We start from the raw sequence: 20,978 nt of genomic DNA on the forward strand, positions 1-20,978 counted from the left end.
GGCTTTAGTAGTTGTGGCATGCGGGCTTGGTAGTGGTGGCTCGCAGACTCTAGAACACAGACTCAGTAGTTGTGGCTCATGGGCTTAGTTGTTCCACGGCATGTGGGATCTTCCCAGACCAGGGCTCGAACCCGTGTTCCCTGCATTGGCAGGTGGATTCTTAACCACTCTGCCACCAGGGAAGCCCTTCTTTTTGTTTTTTAATGGAAGTATAATTGATTTACAATGTTGTGTTAGTTTCTGGTGTACAGCACCCTATTGATTCTTATATTCACTAAAGTGTGAGACCTACTGATATAGGTGTTACTTTCAACTTTTAATTATTCTTCCTTAAAAGAGAATGAAAATGACTTAGAAAATAAAATCCGGTGGAATAGCTTGCAGCCAAAGTCATTCAAAACACATACTCGTACAGATCCATGTTTAGCATGGCCCTACTAACTGTGACCAAGGATGCTTATAAACATTTACTGTGTTTTTTTATGAACAAACATTTCTTGAGTAACCAAAGTTCTCACAGCTTGCATTAGGCCCTGTAGAGGGAAAAATAAATTAGACTTTACCCTACTCTTAAGGTGCTTAATAGTTGGGGAGAAAAGACATGTATGCATGGTGATGTTTTATTGATCCTTAGTTGTACATTGTCCTTCATTTTAACATCTCTGAAATCAGTATGAGTTTTAAAATTGCTCCCAGCTAGGCAACAGTCATAAGAGTTGTCATGCCCACTTGCGTGCTAACTTGCCTGTAGCTGTACATGTTGTTATTAAATCAGTTGAATTATGTGAGCGGGGTGCTGAATTACTGGGTTAAATGTCATAAAAGGATCTCACTATGATAGGACATCAAAACAAAGAGAAAGGTACAAAAGACAATGACATACAATAAAAATTTGTGTCTCCATCAATTTAAAAGAGTTCTTCCTATAAAGTACAAAATGAAAATTCTAAATGGAAAAAAACCCATCAGATCATAGTTTCATTGCCAGCATTTTTTCTTCCATTGTATAAAATGTTTATCATAAAATTAATGAGTCTTAAATTTGATGGAATATACTTGATCATAGAGTCCTGATTTTCTGTGTTTGAAATATCCCTCAAATTTCTTTTCTCTAGTACTACTACTCTTAAGTCTGTGTCTCTTGCCTGAAATACTTCAGTAATCAACTGTCTTCCCTGTCTCCAGTCTTTTTTTTTTAACCTAACCACACAGTTCAAGGTACTGTTTTGAATTTGCAGTCTGATTGTCACTGTCCTGTTTAAAATCCTTCGGTGACTTCCCATTGCGTTTGGGATGATTTCCCCTTTTCTTTGAACTAAGTTCCACTTTCTTAGCCAAGGCTTTTCAGGACTCAACATAACCCTAACTTTCTGACATTATCTAACTATGGCATCCACCCCTCCCCATCTTTAGCCACTGTGGAATACACTGTTTTAGTCTTTACATTTGGCAGGCTCCTACTTTTTCTAATATGTGCACATCACTACGATAGCCCTTATCAGTTTTCCTTGTGAATCTGTTTAAAGATTTGCTGCCCTCAGTAGGCTATGGCTTTGTGAAAAGCATGGACTGGGCCTCATTCCTTTTCTCTTTCCAGCACCTAGATGAATGCCTGATGCATTGTTAGCACGAAATTAATGTTTGTTGAAGGAGTGAATGTCGAATAGCTATTTTACAGTATAAGGTACTGATAATGAAAAGTACAAATGACATTCTAAGTATTCACATGAAATACAAATTTGAGTTCATATGGGTAGATTGATTTAGACCTAGAAGCATAAAGGTAAAGAGTCAGAGATTAATGCCCAGTCCAGGTGGATGAGATCAAATTGGGGAATGAAACAGGAATGAATCAGACCACTTTAACTCTAGTTTTAGAGTATGGATCAAGGGTAATAACTCTGAAAAGGGAAACTGAGCACATATTGTAGAGGGTCTATAGTATCAGGGTGAGGTTTACTTTGGTAAATGGTAGGGAATGATTCAAGAATTTGCCTTTGTGAATGACATACGTATTGCTGTGAGGATTGGAAGCTTCTCAAGGGGACAGTATCTTACTTGGTTTTGTATCCTGATGGATTACTGTAGTACCTACATAGTAGGAAATGTTGAATGAATTGACTTAGTTTTCATATATAATTATAAAATTGTGAAATTTTAGAGTTCAGAAGGATCTGGAATTAAACTTATGCATTTACAGAGTTATAAGTTAACTCAGGGAGAATTGGCATCTTTATGATGACTTTCTATTCAAGAACATAATATGTCTTTCTTCCTATTTATTTAGGTCTACTTTTGTATTTTGTATTTGAGAGTATTCCATTTTGTGTTGTAGTCTTTAGCATTATGAAGTTTCCTTTATCTACTTTAATGACTTTTGCCCTGCCTAGTCTGATATCAATATTGAGGTCTCTCTTCTGTTTTTATTTGTATTATATTTTTTAGTGCACTTCTATCCATCCTTTTATTTTTAATCTGTCTGAATCACTTAGTTTTAGGTGTGTCTCTTGTATAGAGAATAGAAATGGATTTTGCTTTTTTAGCTGATCTGAAAATCATTTTCTTTTAATAAGTGAGTTGCACACATTTGTATTTATTGGTAAGTATTCTGCATTGGGGCTTGTTTCTGTCACATAGCTTTCAAATGTCTACTCTATGAATACAATTCACTATGTGCTCTGTTTTCTTTGTGCCCTCTTCCTTTTTTTCCTATTTGGTATTTTGGAAGGTTTGATTTCCATTCTAGTTGTTACCTTTAATCAAAGAATTTCTCTTAGCCTTTCTTTAGGTACTGACTTTGTTCCCTACTATAAGCAATACCATAAAATTATCTAGTAACTATTTCTTTCCTTCTTCTCTATAATTTAATTTTACTTAAAGATGTTCATCTCTATGGTGTTAAATATGTTTAGGTTTATACTAATTGATTTGTGAGCCTCAAGTTATATCCCTTTATTCCCAGTTTATATTTAAGAAATTAGTGAATTTCGTTTCATTTCTCTCCTATGTTGTTGTTTTGTTGTTGTTCTGTGTGTGTTATTTTTACATTTCTAAAACTTATAACATTTATGTAACTTTTCTCAACTTTATCCCCATTTAAAAAAACAGACTTTTCTTAGAGCAATTTTAAGCTCATAGCAGAAATTGAGAGGAAAGTACAGAGTTGCTATATATCCCCTTTCCCCATATATGCATAGCCACTCGCACTATCAATGTCTCACCCCAGAATGGTACATTTGTTACTGTTGGTGAACCTATATTGACATGTTATTATCCCCCATGTACTTTAGTGTTTACATTAGAGTTCACTCTTGGTGTTGTACATTCTGTGGATTTTGACAAAAATATAATAATGTGTAGCTATCATTATAGTATCATATGGAACAGTTTCACTGTCCTGAAAATCCTCTATGCTCTACCTATTCATCCCTCCCTACCCCTCAGTCCCTGGCCACCCACTGATCTTTTTACCATCTCCATAGTTTTCCCTTTTTCAGAATGTCATGTAGTTGGAGTCATACAGTATGTAGCCTTTTCAGATTGAATTCTTTTATTTAGTCATGCATTTATTTTCCTCCATGTCTTTTCATGGCTTGATAGCTCATTTCCACTTAATGCTGAGTAATGGTTTGTTATTTGGATGTACAAAAGTTTAATTATTCATTTACTTACTGAAGGATATTTGGTTGCTTCCAAGTTTTGGCAATTATGAATGTGTAAACATCTATGTGCAGGCTTTTGTGTAGGTACAAGTTTTCATATCCTTTGGGTAAATACCAAGGTGTATGATTGCTGGATCGTGTGGTAAGAGTATGTTTGGTTTTGTAAAAAATTGCAAGCTGTCTTCCAAAGTGGCTGTACCATTTTGTATTCCTACCAGCAATGCATGAGAATTTGTGTTGCTCTCCATCCTTGTCAGTACATACTGTTCTCAGTGTTTTGGTTTTTGGCCATTCTAATAGGTGTATGGTGGTATCTCGTTGTTGTCATTTGCATTTCCCTGATGACATGTAATATGGAACGTCTTTTCATATGCTTATTTGCCATTTGTATATCTTTGGTGAGGTGTCTGTTCAGATTTTCTGCACATTTTTTAATCAGATTGTTTTCTTACTATTGAGTTTTAAGAATTCTTTGTATATTTTGGTTAACAGGCCTTTATCAGATGTCTTCTGCAAATGTTTTCTCCCAGTCTGTGGCTTGTCTTTTCATTCTTGTGTATTCCCATCTTCTAGTTGTAGTTCTACAGTTAAATACATTTGCTTCTCACCCCCAGTTCTTAATGTTAAAGCTTCTCCAGTTTTTTTCTTGATTACATGAAATGCATTTGCTACTTGATAACTCAGGCAGGCTCATGGGGGATATATTTTCTAAAGTTTTACAGTTTTATAATTTTCTGTCTCTGGTCTGACATTTGAAGGATACTTTGGCTGGATATAAAATCCTCAACTCACATTTTTTTCCCTTGAGTGTCTTAAAAATGTGATTCCACTGTTTTCTAGCATAAAATGCTGTTGAAATTTGATACCTATCTGATTTCTTTCCCTTGTATCAATAGTTGACTTGGCTTTATGTTTAACCTTTTATTATGGTAACTTCACATATCTTCTGTTTGTTTGTTTAAATGAATTGGATTTCCCAGGATTATTAGGAAGAGGTTCCTGTGAAGGAGTAGGATAAACCAGGATAGCTCTCTCGGTCTCATATTCCAGGGCTTTCCCTTCTGTTGGTGGTGGTGTATCTGTGTAGCCACTTCTGTCTCTCAGAGGTAAGCCTTGTTCAAGGTTTTCTTGAGAAGGTGGTTCAAGATGATGGTGTTGGAAGATCCTGAACCCACCTCCTCCCATGGACACACCAAATCTACAGCCACATAGGAATAATTCCCTCTGAAAAAGAACTAGTTGAACAGCTTCTCCACACAAAGGATAAAAAGGCCACATATAGACAGGTAGGAGAGGCAGACATGCAGTCTCACCAGGAATCCCACCCCTGGCGCGGCTGACCTACAATCAGGAGGGATCTCACAAACACAGAGCTTCTCCCTGAGAAGCAAGGGGTTTGTGCCCCACATCAGGCACCTTAATCCTTGGGACCTGCACTGGAGAGATGAGCCCCCAAAATGTTTGGCTTTGAAAACCAATGGGGCTTACATCCAGGAGACCCTAAAGACTGTAGGGAACTGAGATTTCACTCTTAAAGGCTCACACACAGACTCTCTTACCCTGGGACCCAGCACAAAAGCAGCAGTTTGAAAAGTGCCTAGACCATAAGTGAGGAGATTCATATGCTAATCTTAAAGCATCCGCCAGAGCGGGAGGGGCTTATTGGGACTCTCTGGGGATGGAAGTGCTGGCAGGCTCTGTTTTTGCATTCTCTATCTCTCAAGCACTGGCAGGTGCCATTTTTGCTCTCTCTCTCTACCGTGCTACATCTCCATCCCCATTCTCCATCCCTTTGCTCCATCCCAGTGGGCACACGCCACCCCCTTGCTCTCCTGCAGCCCTGCTAAAGCCAGTGGGTGCACACAGTCCACACAGAGCCTTGAATGCCTGGCTCTAGAGGCCAGAGGGGGGGCTTGTGTTTTGGGGGCCCCAGGGGACTGAAACAGTTGGAGAGACAGTTCTTGGCAGACTACCATCCCCAGGGTATGGCATGGATAGCTGACTGAAACACACTCCCAGTCTTCCTGTGAAAAATCCTATTTACTTGTCCTGGAGCTTCAGCCTGTTCTGAAGGGCATGGCATGTTCTCAGGGAATGTAGGCCAGGGGATGCCATCTTTGCTGTCTCCCTTGGCCTTGCTACAGCTCGCAGGTACCTCCCAGAAAGGAGCTTGAGCACTTGTCTGGAGCCCTGATTTTTGCAACTGTTGCCAAGGGGACACCTCAAGATCACCTGGTCTGGAGGCTGGCGAGGTTTTCAGTTGTGGTCCTGTGGGACTGTATATATTTCCTACTTTAAAAGCTGCTGCATAAGGGTCTGGCTTCTCATCAGCTTTAAACTAGATGCAGATTAAGGTCCCGCCCTTTGGGACACTGACAGGTCTTGGCAAACCCTCACAACTGGGACCTGTCAAGAATAAATCAGGCTGCCTAGATAGTCACAAAGTTTCAAGAGGCAACCAAGAGCTAGGACTTGAACAATAAAGTTCATTTTTTAAATGAGGCCACTCCTCCAAGACTGTGAAAGGGAGCTATTTTGCCTAATACATGGAAACAAACAGAGAGTCAAAATTAGGAAACAGAGAAATATATTCCAAATGAAAGAACAAGGTAAAACCACAGAAAATAACCTTAATGAAACAGAAAAGTAATTTACCTGATAAAGAGTTCAGAATAATGGTCTCACCAAACCTGGGAGAAGAATGGATGAACATAGTGGGAACTTCAACAGAGAGATAGAAAATATAAGTACCAAACATAGGTCACAGAGCCAAAGAATCTAATAATAGAACTGAAAAATACTAGAGGGGTTCAACAAGAGGATAGATGATGAAGAAGAAGAAAGCGTCAGTGATCAGGAAGACAGGGCAGTAGAACTCAGCCAAATAGAGCAGCAAAAAGAAAAATGAATGAAAAAAAGTGAAGGTAGCTTAAGGGGCTATGGAACACTATCAAGTGGAACAACATCCACTTTATAGGGATCCCAGAGGAGAAGGGAGACAGGAGGGGGCAGAGAATTTTTTGAAGAAATAATGGCTGAAAACTTCCTCAACCTGGGGAAGGAAACAGGTATCCAAGGTGCAGGAAACACAGAGAGTTCCAGAAAAAGAACTCAAAGAGACACCAAGACATATAATCAAAATGTCAGAAGGTAAAGAGAATATCAAAATCAGCAAGTGAAAACCAGCTTGTTACATACAAGGGAACTCCCAAAAGACTATCAGTAGATTTTTCAGCAGAAACTTTGCAGGCCAGAAGGGACTGGCATGATACATTCAAAGTGCTGAAAGGAAAAAACTTTCAGCCAAGAATACTCTACCCAGCAAGATTATCATTCACAATTGAAGGAGAGATCAAGAGGTTTCCAGACAAGTAAAAGCTAAAGGAGTTCATCATTATACCAGCCTTACAAGAAATGTAAAAGGACTTCTTTAAGCTGAAAAGAAGGGCACTAATTAATAACAAGAAAACCCATGAAAGTGAAAAAAGGTTTTCTCCATCAGCCTAGGGTCTCTGTGCTTAGCATTACATCCTAAGATTTTTTTTTTCTAATAATACTCCAGTGATCTGTTTCCTTTGGAACCTTGCCACTCCTTCCTCCTTTAATATCTGAACCTTCTCTCTTGCTATCTCTTGCTATCTCCATTATTCCTGTCCTGCAATTTGGTTTTATATTCCAAGAGTTCTCCCCTTTTGGTGGGGCTCTGTCCTTCTGGAAAGGTCTCTTTGCTGGATGCTTTGAGATTCCTGAGTGTTTAGAGCTTCACTGTACTGTTTGCTGCCTCTGTACTGCGTATGATTTTTGCACTCATCTGCAACTTGGAGCCTGTGAAAACCTTTCCCTTTTTCTCCGTTTGTTCTCGCATTTTTTTCTTCCAGTTTTTACCAAGGGTATAGTCCTCTGCTTTTGGGGCATTTGTAATGATTTTTGGCTTCTGAGGCTTTATACAGTATCTCTGTAGTCCCTTTCACTGCCTGCTGCTCCCTTCCACACAGCTGCTCCCTTCCACACAGTGACTGATCCTGTGGTCTGGGCAGTGTAGCCACATTTTCTCATGGTCTAAAATATGTGGGGATTTTCTTTTACCTAGTTTTGTTGAAGATGTAGTCATTTGGTTCTTCTGATATCTCAGTTGGAATATTTGGTTGTCAGGAATTGTCAGGGGATTCAAAAACTATGCTGCCATCACCATTACAGAATGACTGTATTTGTGGCTGATATATAGAGAGTTTGGATTTTTTTTAATCTCTAAGTTTGAAAGATAAATTTAGGGTAACATAAAATTGCATATTTAACATCTTAATAAAGGAATTTTTAGCATCTATTTATGACCTATTGAGGAGTTACATATAAATGTAGGACTTTTGTCATTAAGATTCTTCTTAATTTTAAATGTAATATACATTGTTTGCCTCTGGTTGCAGTGTTAAATGGGTATAGTCTCCTAATGGAAATTTTAGACTAATTGCAGTATGGTACATGAAATTATAGGTAAACAATTTTTAAAGTAAACATGAAAAAACTTCACTGAACATTTATTGAAATGAATCAGCATAATTGAAGAAATTCCTTGGTTGATAGAAATAAATATGCTCAGAGAAAAGTTAAGGAAAAAAGAATGAAGTTATTTAATTGTTTATTTTCACATATAATGAATAATTATACTTAATCTTTGGATATTTTATGAAAAAACATTGAAAATTTAATATGTGAGTTAGAATTATTTGTAATTTTAGATTTGCCTGATTGTTTCCACATAGCAAGTGCTAAATAAACACTTTCAGTGCGAATGTTGTAGGAGGGGGCAGTATTAATATTTTGTATTTTTATTAGTAAAAATTGTATAGTCTGCTGAATCTAACTTCGAACTTTGGAAATAAGAAATAAAATGATCAATTTCTCATAGGAACTGAAGTTAAAAGATGAAGAGTGTGAGAGGCTTTCTAAAGTACGAGATCAACTTGGACAGGAATTGGAGGAACTCACAGCTAGTCTATTTGAGGTTGGTCTGTTTACATCTTGGCCAAGAGCAATGTCATGGTTTTTTAAATATTGATAGAATTGTTTTATGAGGGAATCTTGAAAAAGATATGCTTAGCTTCATGAATATTTATAAGTCCTCTAAAAAGATAAAATCTTTAAGAAATGTGAAGTCTACAACTTAAAGTGATATGAAAAGAAAAAAACACTATGGGTTACCAGAATCAGGTGGTTTAAAAATGTGTTATGTGGAAGAGGTAAACTGTAATTTTGATTTTACCAACTATTTAGGGGCTGCTTTAGAGTATCTTTATATGATTCCGTAACAAAGATGGCAGACCCTTGAGGTAGTCTTCTGATAGGGGATGATTTGAGGAAGGTTAGAAGGCACACATCTTTATTTCCAGCCTGCCACAGGATCAAAATTCATACCCAGTTCAAGCAGTGTTTCTCAGTAGGGGGGCCATTGGCATTGTTGGACATTTAGAATCCTTGGTGTATTAGGGTTTTCCAAGAAACAGAACCAATAGGATGTGTGTATATACGTATATACATTTACATGTATGTAGAAAGAGACTTATGTAAGGAATTGACTCATGCAGTTATGGAGGTTGGCAAGTCCCAAAATCTGGAGGATGAGTTGGTAGGCTGGAGACCCAGGAGAGATGATGGTGTAGTTCCAGTCTTGAGTCCAAAGGCCAGAGAACCAGGAGAGCTAATTGTGTAGTTCTAGTTTCTAGTCCAAAGGCTGATAGACTTGAGACCAAGGAAGAGCTAATGTTTCAATTTGAGTCTGAAGGCAGGAAGAATTCTCTTACTCTTTGGGGATGAGCCTTTTTGTTCTAACGGCCCTTCAGCTGATTGGATGAGCCTCATCCACATTATGGAGGGCAGTCTGCTTTACTCAGTTTACCAATTCAGATGTTAGTCTCATCCAGAAGCATCTTCACAGAAACATCCAGAATGTTTGACTAAAGTATATGGACACCTGTGGCCCAGTCAAGTTGGACACACAAGGTTAACCATCACACTTGGCCCAAATTCTAGTAATACTCCCTCATCATTTTGACAACTTTTATTTTTTTTTTAAGGAATTCCTTTATTTTTATTATTTATTTATTTATTTATTTATTTTTGGGTGTGTTGGGTCTTTGTTTCTGTGCAAGGGCTTTCTCTAGTTGCGGCAAGCGGGGGCCACTCTTCATCGCGGTGCACGGGCCTCTCTCTATCGCGGCCTCTCTTGTTGCGGAGCACAGGCTCCAGACACGCAGGCTCAATAGTTGTGGCGCACGGGCCTAGTTGCTCCGCGGCATGTGGAATCTTCCCAGACCAGGGCTCGAACCCATGTCCCCTGCATTGGCAGGCAGATTCTCAACCACTGTGCCACCAGGGAAGCCCTGACAACTTTTAAATATCCTTGTGGAGGATGGGGAGAGGGTATTATTTCCTTGGTTAAGAACCACTACCTTTAGGTTATAAGACCTTTAGCCTTCAGAAGTTCCTTATTAAAAACATTGATGTGTTACTAGAATGACTAGTGTCATTTTCACTTTACCAATATTTTCTTTTTTTCCCTAAAAATTTGTTCTTAAAATTTTTAATGTAAAAAAAGATTTTGGAGGAAAAATTTCTTTACCCTTTGTTATTTTTGTATATGCAGAATCTCTTTTAGTTTTAGCTATATGTATTTGCTTACCTAGTTGTAATCCTAATGTATTTTGTACTTTAAATAACATCTTTTCATGTTACTACATAGTGAATGTAATGATAATCATAATCTATCAAGTGTACATTCCACAGTTTCTATCATTACAAATAATATTGCAGAAGATATTTTCAGACATGTAGGCTTTCCATGCCCCCTCTGCTCCACAACCCTTTGCCCTCTCCCCTGTGTTTTTTGGGGTAATTTGCTTTCATGGACGTTTAAAACTAACTTATTTTCTTGTTTAGTTAGCTAGTTACCAGAGATGAGAGGAAGATAAATTTAAGCATAGAGGTAGTTTATGGGAGTTTCCTATGTACTAGACACTGTTGTAAGAGCATATGCACTTACAAATTATGCACATACACTAACACACATATAATGTGTTACATACAGTATAAAACACAAAAGTTTTACAAAGTGAGATAATAAAAATGCTTAAATTTTTTATAATAGTACAAAAGTATTTTATTCTCACTAAAACATTGTGTGTGTATATTTAGTGAGAGCAGCGTGATTGAATATGTTACCTCGTTTTTGAAATCTTGTTTTAAATTTATGATCCAGATGAAGGTCTGGTCTAAATTCCATTTTTTAAATTTAGATGTAATGCTGCTGCTGACTCACAGATATACTGATCCAAAAGGAACAAGTACTTCTTTTCCTGTAATAAGTCATTATACTGAATTTTCAGTCCCATTGCCAGTTATGTGAAGGCTTTTCCAGAACATTCTCTAGTGAATTTTTGTCTTCTCTAATACCAACAAGTTGTGTTTGCAAATTAATCAAAAGATGTTGAATAAACACTTTTTTTAAGAAAGAGAAGAAAATCCCCTTCAAAGTCTGTAAGTATACAGACATGAATATTTGTATAGATCAGAGGTCTGCAACCTACAGCCTGCAGGGCAAAACTGGCCTATATATACTTTTGTACAGCCTAATGAGACAAGATTGGTTTTTACATTTCCAAATGGTAAGAGGTGGGGAAAAAAATCAAAAGAGGAATATTTTGTGACATGTGAAAACTATATGAAGCTCATATTTCAGTGTCCATGAATTTTTATTGGAATGGCCACACTCATTGTTTTACTGTCTATGGCTGCTTTCACACTGCAGCAGCAGAGTTGAGTAGTTACAATAGAGACCATATGGCTTACAAAGCTCAAGCTACTTACTATCTGGCCTTTCTAGAAAGTTTGCTGACTTCTCATATAGATGATACTTATATCATTTTTCAGTTTCAGAATGACAGAGTGATAGAAAAGTTTTCAGATTTTTTTGAATATATGCTTTGATGTCTTTTGTCAATTTGCTAAAACCTATGAATTATTTTAGATACTGCTCCTGCCTCATTCTAGCTCTTTTCGCTTTCCTTTTTGGACTCCAATAACATGTATGTTTGTATCCCTTATATCTCTAGGGGACAAGTCACCCCAAATCCCAGCTCACTTTCCTGGGTTTACCTGTTCTCCTGGATCTTGGTCCCCTGATTCTTCACTATTTTGTTAGCTCTCTAATGTCTTCAAACACATTTTTAAAAAATGTCCCACTTTTAAAAATTGTTCTCTGTAGGAAGTTTGTTTCAAGTTGCATAGTCCACTATTTATGAAACCAGAGTCCATTTTCAAACATTTAAACAAATATTCTCTCCTTAGCACGAGTTACTTCTACATTCATAGTTTAAATGTCACTTATCTTGGTGTGTCAGATAGATATGTTTATTATGTTGAAACTACTTGTCAAGTAGTGTTTTATTGACAGCGACATCACAGAAAAATCTAGCACAGCTGAAACATCTGTTATTTTTAAAAGAAAAATGCTTACCTCATTATTAAATTTGATAGCTCTTACAGACTTTGACACAAGATAACCAGCATAATTGTGCATGGCATATTCTCACAGTTAATCTCATTATAAAGCATTGATAGTAAAGCTTCTCTTATTTAAAATAATATAATCTGTAAACGCACATTTATGGGCACATACAAGCTGCAGTTCATTACAGTACTCTAAGACCAAATGGACAAATGGGAGTGCCACCGTGGAATTCTGGTGTGGAGAACTTCTGCTCTCCCCTGAACAGCCAGCAGACCTAGTGAGGGTTCTGTTGTCAAATGATTAAATGTCTTTGAAGCTGATTTCCTTCCTTCCTTCCTCCTTCCCTCACTTCCTTCCTTCTCATGAACTGTAAACTGAAGTTCTAAAATACATGTTCTTAAATCCTGGGGGATTATCTTGAGCACCCTATATACTGTTCCCGTCTATTCTTATTCTTTATAAGGATTATTCCATACAGGAGAGTAAGCTTTTAAAGTACAAGTAAGATCATGTCACTCTCTTCCTTAAAAAACCATAAGGCTTCATAGTGGATTTAGAATAAAATCCAGAATTTGTACTCAGATATTTTATTTGATTATTAGAATGTAATCAGAATGTAAGCTCCTTAAGAGCACAGACCTTGTCTCTTTTCCCAGTGTATTATCAGCACCTGGAACAGTACCTCATGAAGAGGTGTCATGAATAAGTGTTTGATGAATAAAGGGGAATTTAATACCTAGAGTTTCATATTTGTGGTACTAAAAAGTTAAGATCTTATTAAAGGGTTAACTCTGATTTGCCTTTTTAGATTGCTCTGCACAAAATTGTCATTTAATACCATTTTGTGAATATTTTTATTGAAAGCTCTAAGGTTTCTCAACTGTTACTCCTATAAACTGCAACATTATTGATGTGTTAATATTTTTACTTGTCCCTTCTGTATGTCTTTGCTGTGAGTAGTAATATGAATGAATTGTGTGTGTGTGTGTGTACCAAATTATAAAAACCTAACTGCAAAGAAGTTGGATTTGACATGTGGGTCATGTGTTTTCCTTCATCACATTTGCAGTCCTTACTCAGGGATTGATCAGAATGATCAAACTCAACTTGGCTGCCTCAGTGGTAATAGATACTAAAAGAAGGTACCTATTCCTTATTCCTAATAGTTGGTCTGGCTGATGACAACTGCTATTTCAGCAGTTTACGCTGGATACTTAATTTTAGGCAAAATTTTGTTAGTGTATCTTTGCCTCAATCATAGACACATGTTGAAAGATTTTTGAAAACAAATGCTAAATACTTTGTTTCCAAAATTTGAGATGTTTACTTTTTCAGGAAGCTCATAAGATGGTGAGAGAAGCAAATGTCAAGCAGGCAACAGCAGAAAAACAGCTAAAAGAAGCACAAGGAAAAGTAAGTTGTTGCTGCTTTTAATACTATAAAATGTAAAGAAATTAGTGATTACTATTTTTTAAATACCTTAACATTTATTGGATTTGTTCTGATTATAAAAGCAGTGCTTACTTTAGAAGATTTTTAAAACTACAGTAAACTATAAAGAAGAAAATAGCTACTGCATATATATAATTAATAATGAATGTTTGGTGTCCATTTGTATTAGAAGCAAATGATTTAAAGGCTTGTGAATCACATGTATTATCAAAAGGATTATATAATCACATTTTAAAGTTAATATTTATTTTCTTAATTCACTAAAAAAAAGCCAACTGAAATGTTACTAGATTTTACTATTTTAGGAACGAACAGCAACTATCATAAGCTATTTTTAAATATATTTTGAAGGTTTTGAAAATTCACATAAGTGAAATGTTAGACATTTTGATAATTTAAAAAATTTCATCTGATGTGAATAGCAGCTGAATCCAGACTCTATAGAAACATCAAAAAACTTGGTTTTAAAAAAAAACCTTCAAAAAAACCATTTGGTTTTACTTTCCTTTTATTAATCCATAGGAAATACAGATTAAACTTATATTTCATCTTTGAAAGTAACCAAATTGCTAACATATAGCTGCATCTGTCATAAAACATATTCAGTGTATGTGACTGTGTTGATTTCTTTTCAAGATTGATGTACTTCAAGCTGAAGTAGCTGCATTGAAGACACTTGTATTGTCTAGTTCTCCAACATCACCTACACAAGAGCCTCTGCCAGGTGGAAAGACACATTTTAAAAAGGGGCATACAAGAAATAAAAGTACAAGCAGTGCTATGAGTGGCAGTCATCAGGACCTCAGTGTGATACAGCCAATTGTAAAAGACTGCAAAGAGGTAACTCGTCCAGGACTGTCCCCTCTGACTCTGTTGATACTTATTAATTCTCAAAACTGAGGTGTTGGTTATGATTTTTGCCAGCAAAATTTTTAGTACAAAATATTCAGTATTAAGATGGGGGAGGCTTTATCTAGAGCTGGCTGCTTTCAGGGATTCTTCATTTCCCTTCTCTACCTGGCTGACTTTGGAGTACCTGCTGGAAACTTGGTAAGTTTCTTAATCTTGACATTTCATTTAGGGAGCAAACTGTCCTGTGTTGTATAAAGGGAGAGTGGGTGGCTTTAATGATATGGCTAGTCAAAATTTACTGCTAGGGTGCTCTAGCAAAATATGAATATAAGAATGTATGAAAATATTTAGGTGATTTTCTTGAAGAATGGCACATTGTTTTTACTTAAATTCTGGGAGAAGCAGAATTTTATATCAGTAAGGTAGTCCTAGAGTTCAGATAATTAAGCAACAAAAAATAGAACTAATGGTAGCCTTATCATTTTAAAAGATATGTTATAAAGATAACTGAGATAATAACTGGAAATATTTTGAGGTGTTTTGAGTAAAATAGTTTTTACTTACATATGATGAGAAAACATTTCCAAGGGGATTGATCACTAATTAATGAGCAGCCTTCTCCCATTTTTTTCTTAAAAACTGTATTTTACATTGTGAATTCAAGTCCATCATTATTCATTAAGAAGCTGTGTGTGCTTGTTCAGATTTTTGCATGGAAGCCAGGAGTTGATTAAATTGAATAACCAAGGTTGTTACTTATTTTAATTGAATTGCATTTTTAGTTATTAATAAAAAAGATGCTAGAGAGAAGTTCAGTACTTGATCAAATCTGAATGTGACAAAATCTAAAATTCACATTGGTTTCTATTAAATATTTAAGAAACTTTTTTAGTCATGACTTTAATTCTGATTTCTTTCAATTTAGATAGCATTTTTTTTTTTTTGGCTGCATTGCGTCTTTGTTGCTGCGCGGGCTTTCTCTAGTTGCGGTGAGCAGGGGCTGCCCTTCATTGTGGTGCGCGGGCTTCTCATTGCGGTGGCTTCTCTTGTTGTGGAGCACAGGCTCTAGGTGTGCGGGCTTCAGTAGTTGTAGCACGTGGGCTCAGTAGTTGTGGCTTGTGGGCTCTAGAGCTCAGGCCCAGTAGTTGTGGTGCACAGGCTTTGTTGCTCCACGGCATGTGGGATCTTCCCAGACCAGGGATTGAACCTGTGTCCCCTGCATTGGCAGGCGGATTCTTAACCACTGCGCCACCAGGGAAGCCCTAGATAGCATTTTTCAGTGCTTGGTACAACTTGTACTTTTGCTATGGTTTCTCAGTGTGTGGAATTATGTACCTTTTTTCCCTATTGTCTACACTAAGAAAATTTAAATATTTTCTCATGGAAAATTTTAAAGTTTTGTTTTTAATTTACAGAATTCCTTAAAATATGAATAGGCAGAATATAACTTTTTGCTTTCCACGTATATCCTGTTTTCTAATACATGTGAAAAACTTGTCAAAAAGTTTTATTAAACAGTGGAGACACATAAATTTGACTTGTGTAAGTCTTAGAAAAAGATCTAACATTTGGAAGGAAAATGAAACATGTCCATGTTTCTGCAGAAAATGTGAAGGGGGCATTTGGTCATAACGTATCTTCTGAAAGCATTTAAAACACACGTGCATGCATGCACACACGTAATGAGACGAGGCTTTGAGATCAAGTCACTCAGATGTCAACTTTTACTGGTTTCTTGCTCTGTAACCTTGGTCAGGTTATTTTATTTCTCTAAACCCTAGTTTCCTTATCAATAAATGGAGATTATAATATTTATCTTGCTCAGCTTTTAGGATTAAATGTTTGTGAAGTGTTTACCAAAGTTCCTGACACAGAGTCAGCTCTTAATAAATAAATAACTGCCTTTAAACTAGAATCTTTCCTTAGAACACTACTTACCTACTTGGAGCTTTATATCCATCAAAGGGTAGACTTTACAAAGAAAGTGAATTTGAAAATGTAAGTATTACTTATCTGCGAATATTTTTCTCCTTTCGCCTTTAGCTTAGATTCAAGGAATTTATGGATTGGGATGAAAAATATTCACATTGAGATTGCCATTATACACCTTAAAGGAAAGTCTGTAGGAAAGCTGGGGTACAGTCAGCCTTTTGTTACTTTTGTGTAGACTACCTGCACATCTGATTGAGCTGTGCTAGAGGCCATAGCTGCAGTCAGTGCTTCATTTATAGTGTATCCAGTGCTTCTGGTTTAGAGTGCCAGGCGAGTGAGAGACACTACTCTGTGTTTGGGTGGCTGTGGGTGGATGTAGGTTTGTATGTTGACAAGTAGTGTTGAGCTGGGCTGAGGGAATCTGTAGAGAAGAATACTTGGGAAAATTTATTAAATTGGATGGGTAGAGAAGGGACAACTGGAAGAGTGAATGGGAAGGTGGGTGCCAACCTTGATTATTACTGATAATTCAGATGGTAGATACTGGATGTTGAAATGCCAAGACAATCTAAATAAATGCTATATTTTAAGATAGTCAATTTAGGAGACTATGTGTGTGCTGCTATTAGTCTTACAGCTTATACTGTAAATATTTTGGAAATTCTTTCGGAAATACCTTAAAGTAATAGCAGAAGAATTGGTGTCACTCTTGACCCCAAATGAGGTTTCATGGTTTAGTCAGTCTCTGTTTATTCAAACATGTTATTTTTAAATTCTTTTTTGAAAAAATTATTTATTTTATTTATTTATTTTTGTCTGTGTTGGGCCTTGGTTGCTGCGCGTGGGCTTTCTAGAGTTGCAGCGAGAGGAGGCCACTCTTTGTTGTGGCATGCAGGCTTCTCATTGCTGTGGCTTCTCTTGTTGCGGAGCATGGGCTCTAGGCGTGCAGGCTCAGTAGTTGTGGTGCACGGGCTTAGTTGCTCCGTGGCATGTGGGATCTTCCCGGACCAGGGCTTGAACCCATGTCCCCTGCATTGGCAGGTGGATTCTTAACCACTGTGCCACTAGGGAAGCCCCTCAAACACTTTATTTAATTAACTTGGTTCCAAATTACTTTTTTATTATTTTCACAAAAGACTTATCATCTTTTATATTCAGAACAGTGTGCACTTGTATCTTAAGGGGAGCTCCAACATTACTATTATTTTTTTTGGCGAGGTGGATAATAGTAGCGTCCTTGGACACCATAGTGGATACATTGAAAAGTGCCAGCTAGTCATTTGGGAGTTTGGATCATTCTTTTAAAAGAAAAATTGCTGCAATGGAATATTACTCAGCGATAAAAAAGAAAGAAATATTGCCATTTGTAGCAACATGGATGGACCTAGAGATTATCATACTAAGTGAAGTAAGTTAGAAAGAGAAAGACAAATATGATATTACTTATGTGGAATCTAAAAAAGGATGCAAATGAATTTATTTACAAAACAGAAACAGACTCACAGATGTAGAAAACAAACTTTTGGTTACCAAAGGGGAAAGGACAGGGGAGGGATAAACTAGGAGTATGGGATTAACAGCCATACATTACTCTATATAAAATAAACAACAAGAATTTACTGTATAGTACAGGGAGCTATATTCAGTATCTTGTAATAACCTATAATAGAAAAGAATCTGAAAATATATGTATAACTGAATCACTTTGCTATATATATCAGTAATATTTAAATTAGGTTTCAGTTTTATAAAGTTATTTTATGTTTGTACTTTTTAAAAAGTTATTTTGTGTTTTCTTTTGTCAGGCTGACTTATCCCTGTATAATGAATTCAGATCTTGGAAGGATGAGCCCATAATGGACAGAACATGTCCTTTCTTAGACAAAATCTATCAGGAAGATATTTTTCCATGTTTAACCTTCTCAAAAAGTGAGGTAATTAAAAACAAATTTTAACAGAAATGCATTAGAGTTGTTCCTATACCTTTTACTAAGTCATGTTACATATTTTAATATCTCTTACATAAATAAGTTATAAATTGTCATATTTTACCATTTTCTCCATTCCATATTAGGATCATAATAATTCCTTGACATTCACTTACTGAACCTCTTTCCTTATTTGAGCAGAGGATCACTTACACTGCAGTGTGTTGCATTGGAGTGAAGTATTAAATATGTAAGGGGGTAGGACTTAATTATTAGTCCAAGGTTCAGTGCAAGGGAAGTTATATACACTCTAAAGTGTTTGTTGGGTTTATCTGTATGTGATTAAAAAGAAGTCCTATGTAGTTTCTTAATCTTTAAAACGGGAAAAAAATGCCTTCCTTGCCTGTGTCACAGGATTGTTAAGATAAAATGAAGTGAATTAAGTAGATAGAAAAACTTAAAAAAAATAGTACAAGGCAGTATACAAATGTAAGGTCATAATTTTAATTTGTTCTTACATGTGGAAAGTTTGTCTACAAATATCCTGTTAATCAGTGTTTAATAAAGTTAATCCTAAGAGTCTTATGTTAAGTCTTCAGAGGATTTAATTATATAACACTGCTTGTAAGGAAAAGTTAAAATGAACAGTAAAATGCTTTTGATATGTAGATATGTTAGTCATTGTGGCTCTGGTTTTAGGTAGGCTGTTCAGTATGAGTAATCTTGCCAGAATGAAATTTGTCTATTTCATCAATTGTTTATCAGTTACTGCAGTCTCCATCTGGGCATTTAAGATTTGATAATTCTTTTGTAGACTCTTGTGCACATAAATACATGATCAGTAAATATATAGCTATAATTAACACATATTGCTGTGTTATGAATGACCAATAGGAAAAAATCATGCATACATTTAGCAAAATAAAGCATTAGGATATTCATTTTGAAGTGACATTACCAGTGGATGTTAATTGTGGGTAAGGGGTGGTGTGGAATTAATGTCTTTAACCTTCTAGATAATAAGAAAAGTTATTTAGCTATAACTGAATTGCCTTTCATAACAATGTTTGAATTATAAAAGAATTCAAACAGATTATATGGTTTCTTTCTTTTTCATTAGCTAAGGCAAATCTAGTGGCCCTTGGGAAAAATAATTTTTAAAAACCAGTTTATTATAGAATAGAATTTTTATATTTTCCTGCCAGCATAGCATCTAATACTTCTTTGTTTTTTTTGAAGTTGGCTTCGGCTGTTCTGGAGGCTGTGGAAAACAATACCCTAAGCATTGAACCAGTGGGACTACAACCTATTCGATTTGTGAAAGCATCTGCTGTTGAATGTGGAGGACCAAAGTATGTTTTCAAAACCATGTCTTAGGGAAGATACTGAGTTTTTAAAATGTTATGTATTGTAGTTATTTAATATTTTCTCATTTTAAGTGTTAAATCTCTTGTCAGTTTTCTATTTAAAGTCTGTGCAGCCCAAAGACCAATCCCCGGGCAGTGTGGGGATTTCAAATTCAGCATTGGTGGAGGAGCCTGTTTAATTACACACATATATGTGGGATCCAGGTAGATCAGGTGTTAGAAACTTCTTAAAAAACTGCATGTTATAATCCATTAGTTGATTATGAAATCTCTTTAGTGGGTCATAAGCAGAATTTTTGTTTGTTACACTTTTATGTACAGCTATGTGTTCTGGGCTTTTGCGTAAATTATTTCTTTTTGAGGCTTGCCATCAAAAATAGTTTGAGAAGAGTGAATTAGACCAAGTCTTACCAAGCATGAAAACAGGGTACCAGAAGGCTTGGTTAGTCCTCTCCTTTACTACTCTCCTTATAAAACTTTCTCACTTTGGTAAATTAAACAGCTCTGTCTCCCATATGTGAGAGATATTTGGCAGTTGTATACCTTCAGGGGTGACTCCCATATTTCGTAGCAGGGCAGGCTGTCTTTCAGCTGGTCCTGGGAGGAGGAAAGACTGAAACCAACAGTACATAAAACGTTTGCCACAGCTGTTTAAAAAGTGACTTCAAAAGATTTTGAGGAAGCTGCTTAGTTGGTGGTAAAGAACTAGATCAGTATAGGGGACCGAAGAGCCCGAGAGAGCTCACAGCAAGCAATAATTGAATCCCATCAGGCCATTTTGAAGGCAGAGGAGGAAATAGCTGGTTGAGATTAACTACTAGGTCTGTTAAAGCCAGTCGTATAGTTCTTGTTTCCTGTTACGCACGTTACACTCTCAGCAGCATCACACAGTGTTGGTATTTGGGTAACTTTGTCCTGTGTTTGCTCTGTGAGCCACACGTCTACCTAGAGTTACGTCCTGTTTTACACTCCCCCGTGCCACACCTGTAGTATGGTGGCCTCTGAATTTGGGGGAAGAGATTTTCATTCCTAAATTCTATCCTTCAACAAACACCTGGGTATTTTTATCCTGGTCATTAATACTTTTTGTACTTTTAGTTTCTGTTATACCTTATTTTAAATATAGCAGTTTTTACTGTAGGATTTTAAATTTATACTTGCATTATATATCACACATTAAACATGTGCAAATATCAAATGATAACAAATCAGAATCTCAGTTAAAGTAGATTTTACAGTATTTTAGTAAAATAATTATACAGATTAGGTTTAGAGAATAATT

General features: G+C 36.3%; 1 protein-coding gene across 8 annotated transcripts in view; it reads left to right on the plus strand.

Moving 5' to 3' along the window:
* Positions 1-20,978, plus strand: part of RAB3IP (RAB3A interacting protein) — a 45,719-nt gene that overhangs the window by 18,258 nt on the left and 6,483 nt on the right. For all 8 annotated transcript variants that reach the window (XM_059080259.2, XM_067009744.1, XM_059080260.2 and 5 more), the window contains 5 exons: positions 8,569-8,664; positions 13,501-13,578; positions 14,254-14,457; positions 18,207-18,335; positions 19,569-19,681. In XM_059080259.2, coding sequence (XP_058936242.1) covers positions 8,569-8,664; positions 13,501-13,578; positions 14,254-14,457; positions 18,207-18,335; positions 19,569-19,681 — 620 coding nt within the window. The remainder of the gene's footprint in view (positions 1-8,568; positions 8,665-13,500; positions 13,579-14,253; positions 14,458-18,206; positions 18,336-19,568; positions 19,682-20,978) is intronic.

Source organism: Kogia breviceps, chromosome 12 (genome assembly GCF_026419965.1).
Source record: "Kogia breviceps isolate mKogBre1 chromosome 12, mKogBre1 haplotype 1, whole genome shotgun sequence".
NCBI lineage: Eukaryota > Metazoa > Chordata > Mammalia > Artiodactyla > Physeteridae > Kogia > Kogia breviceps.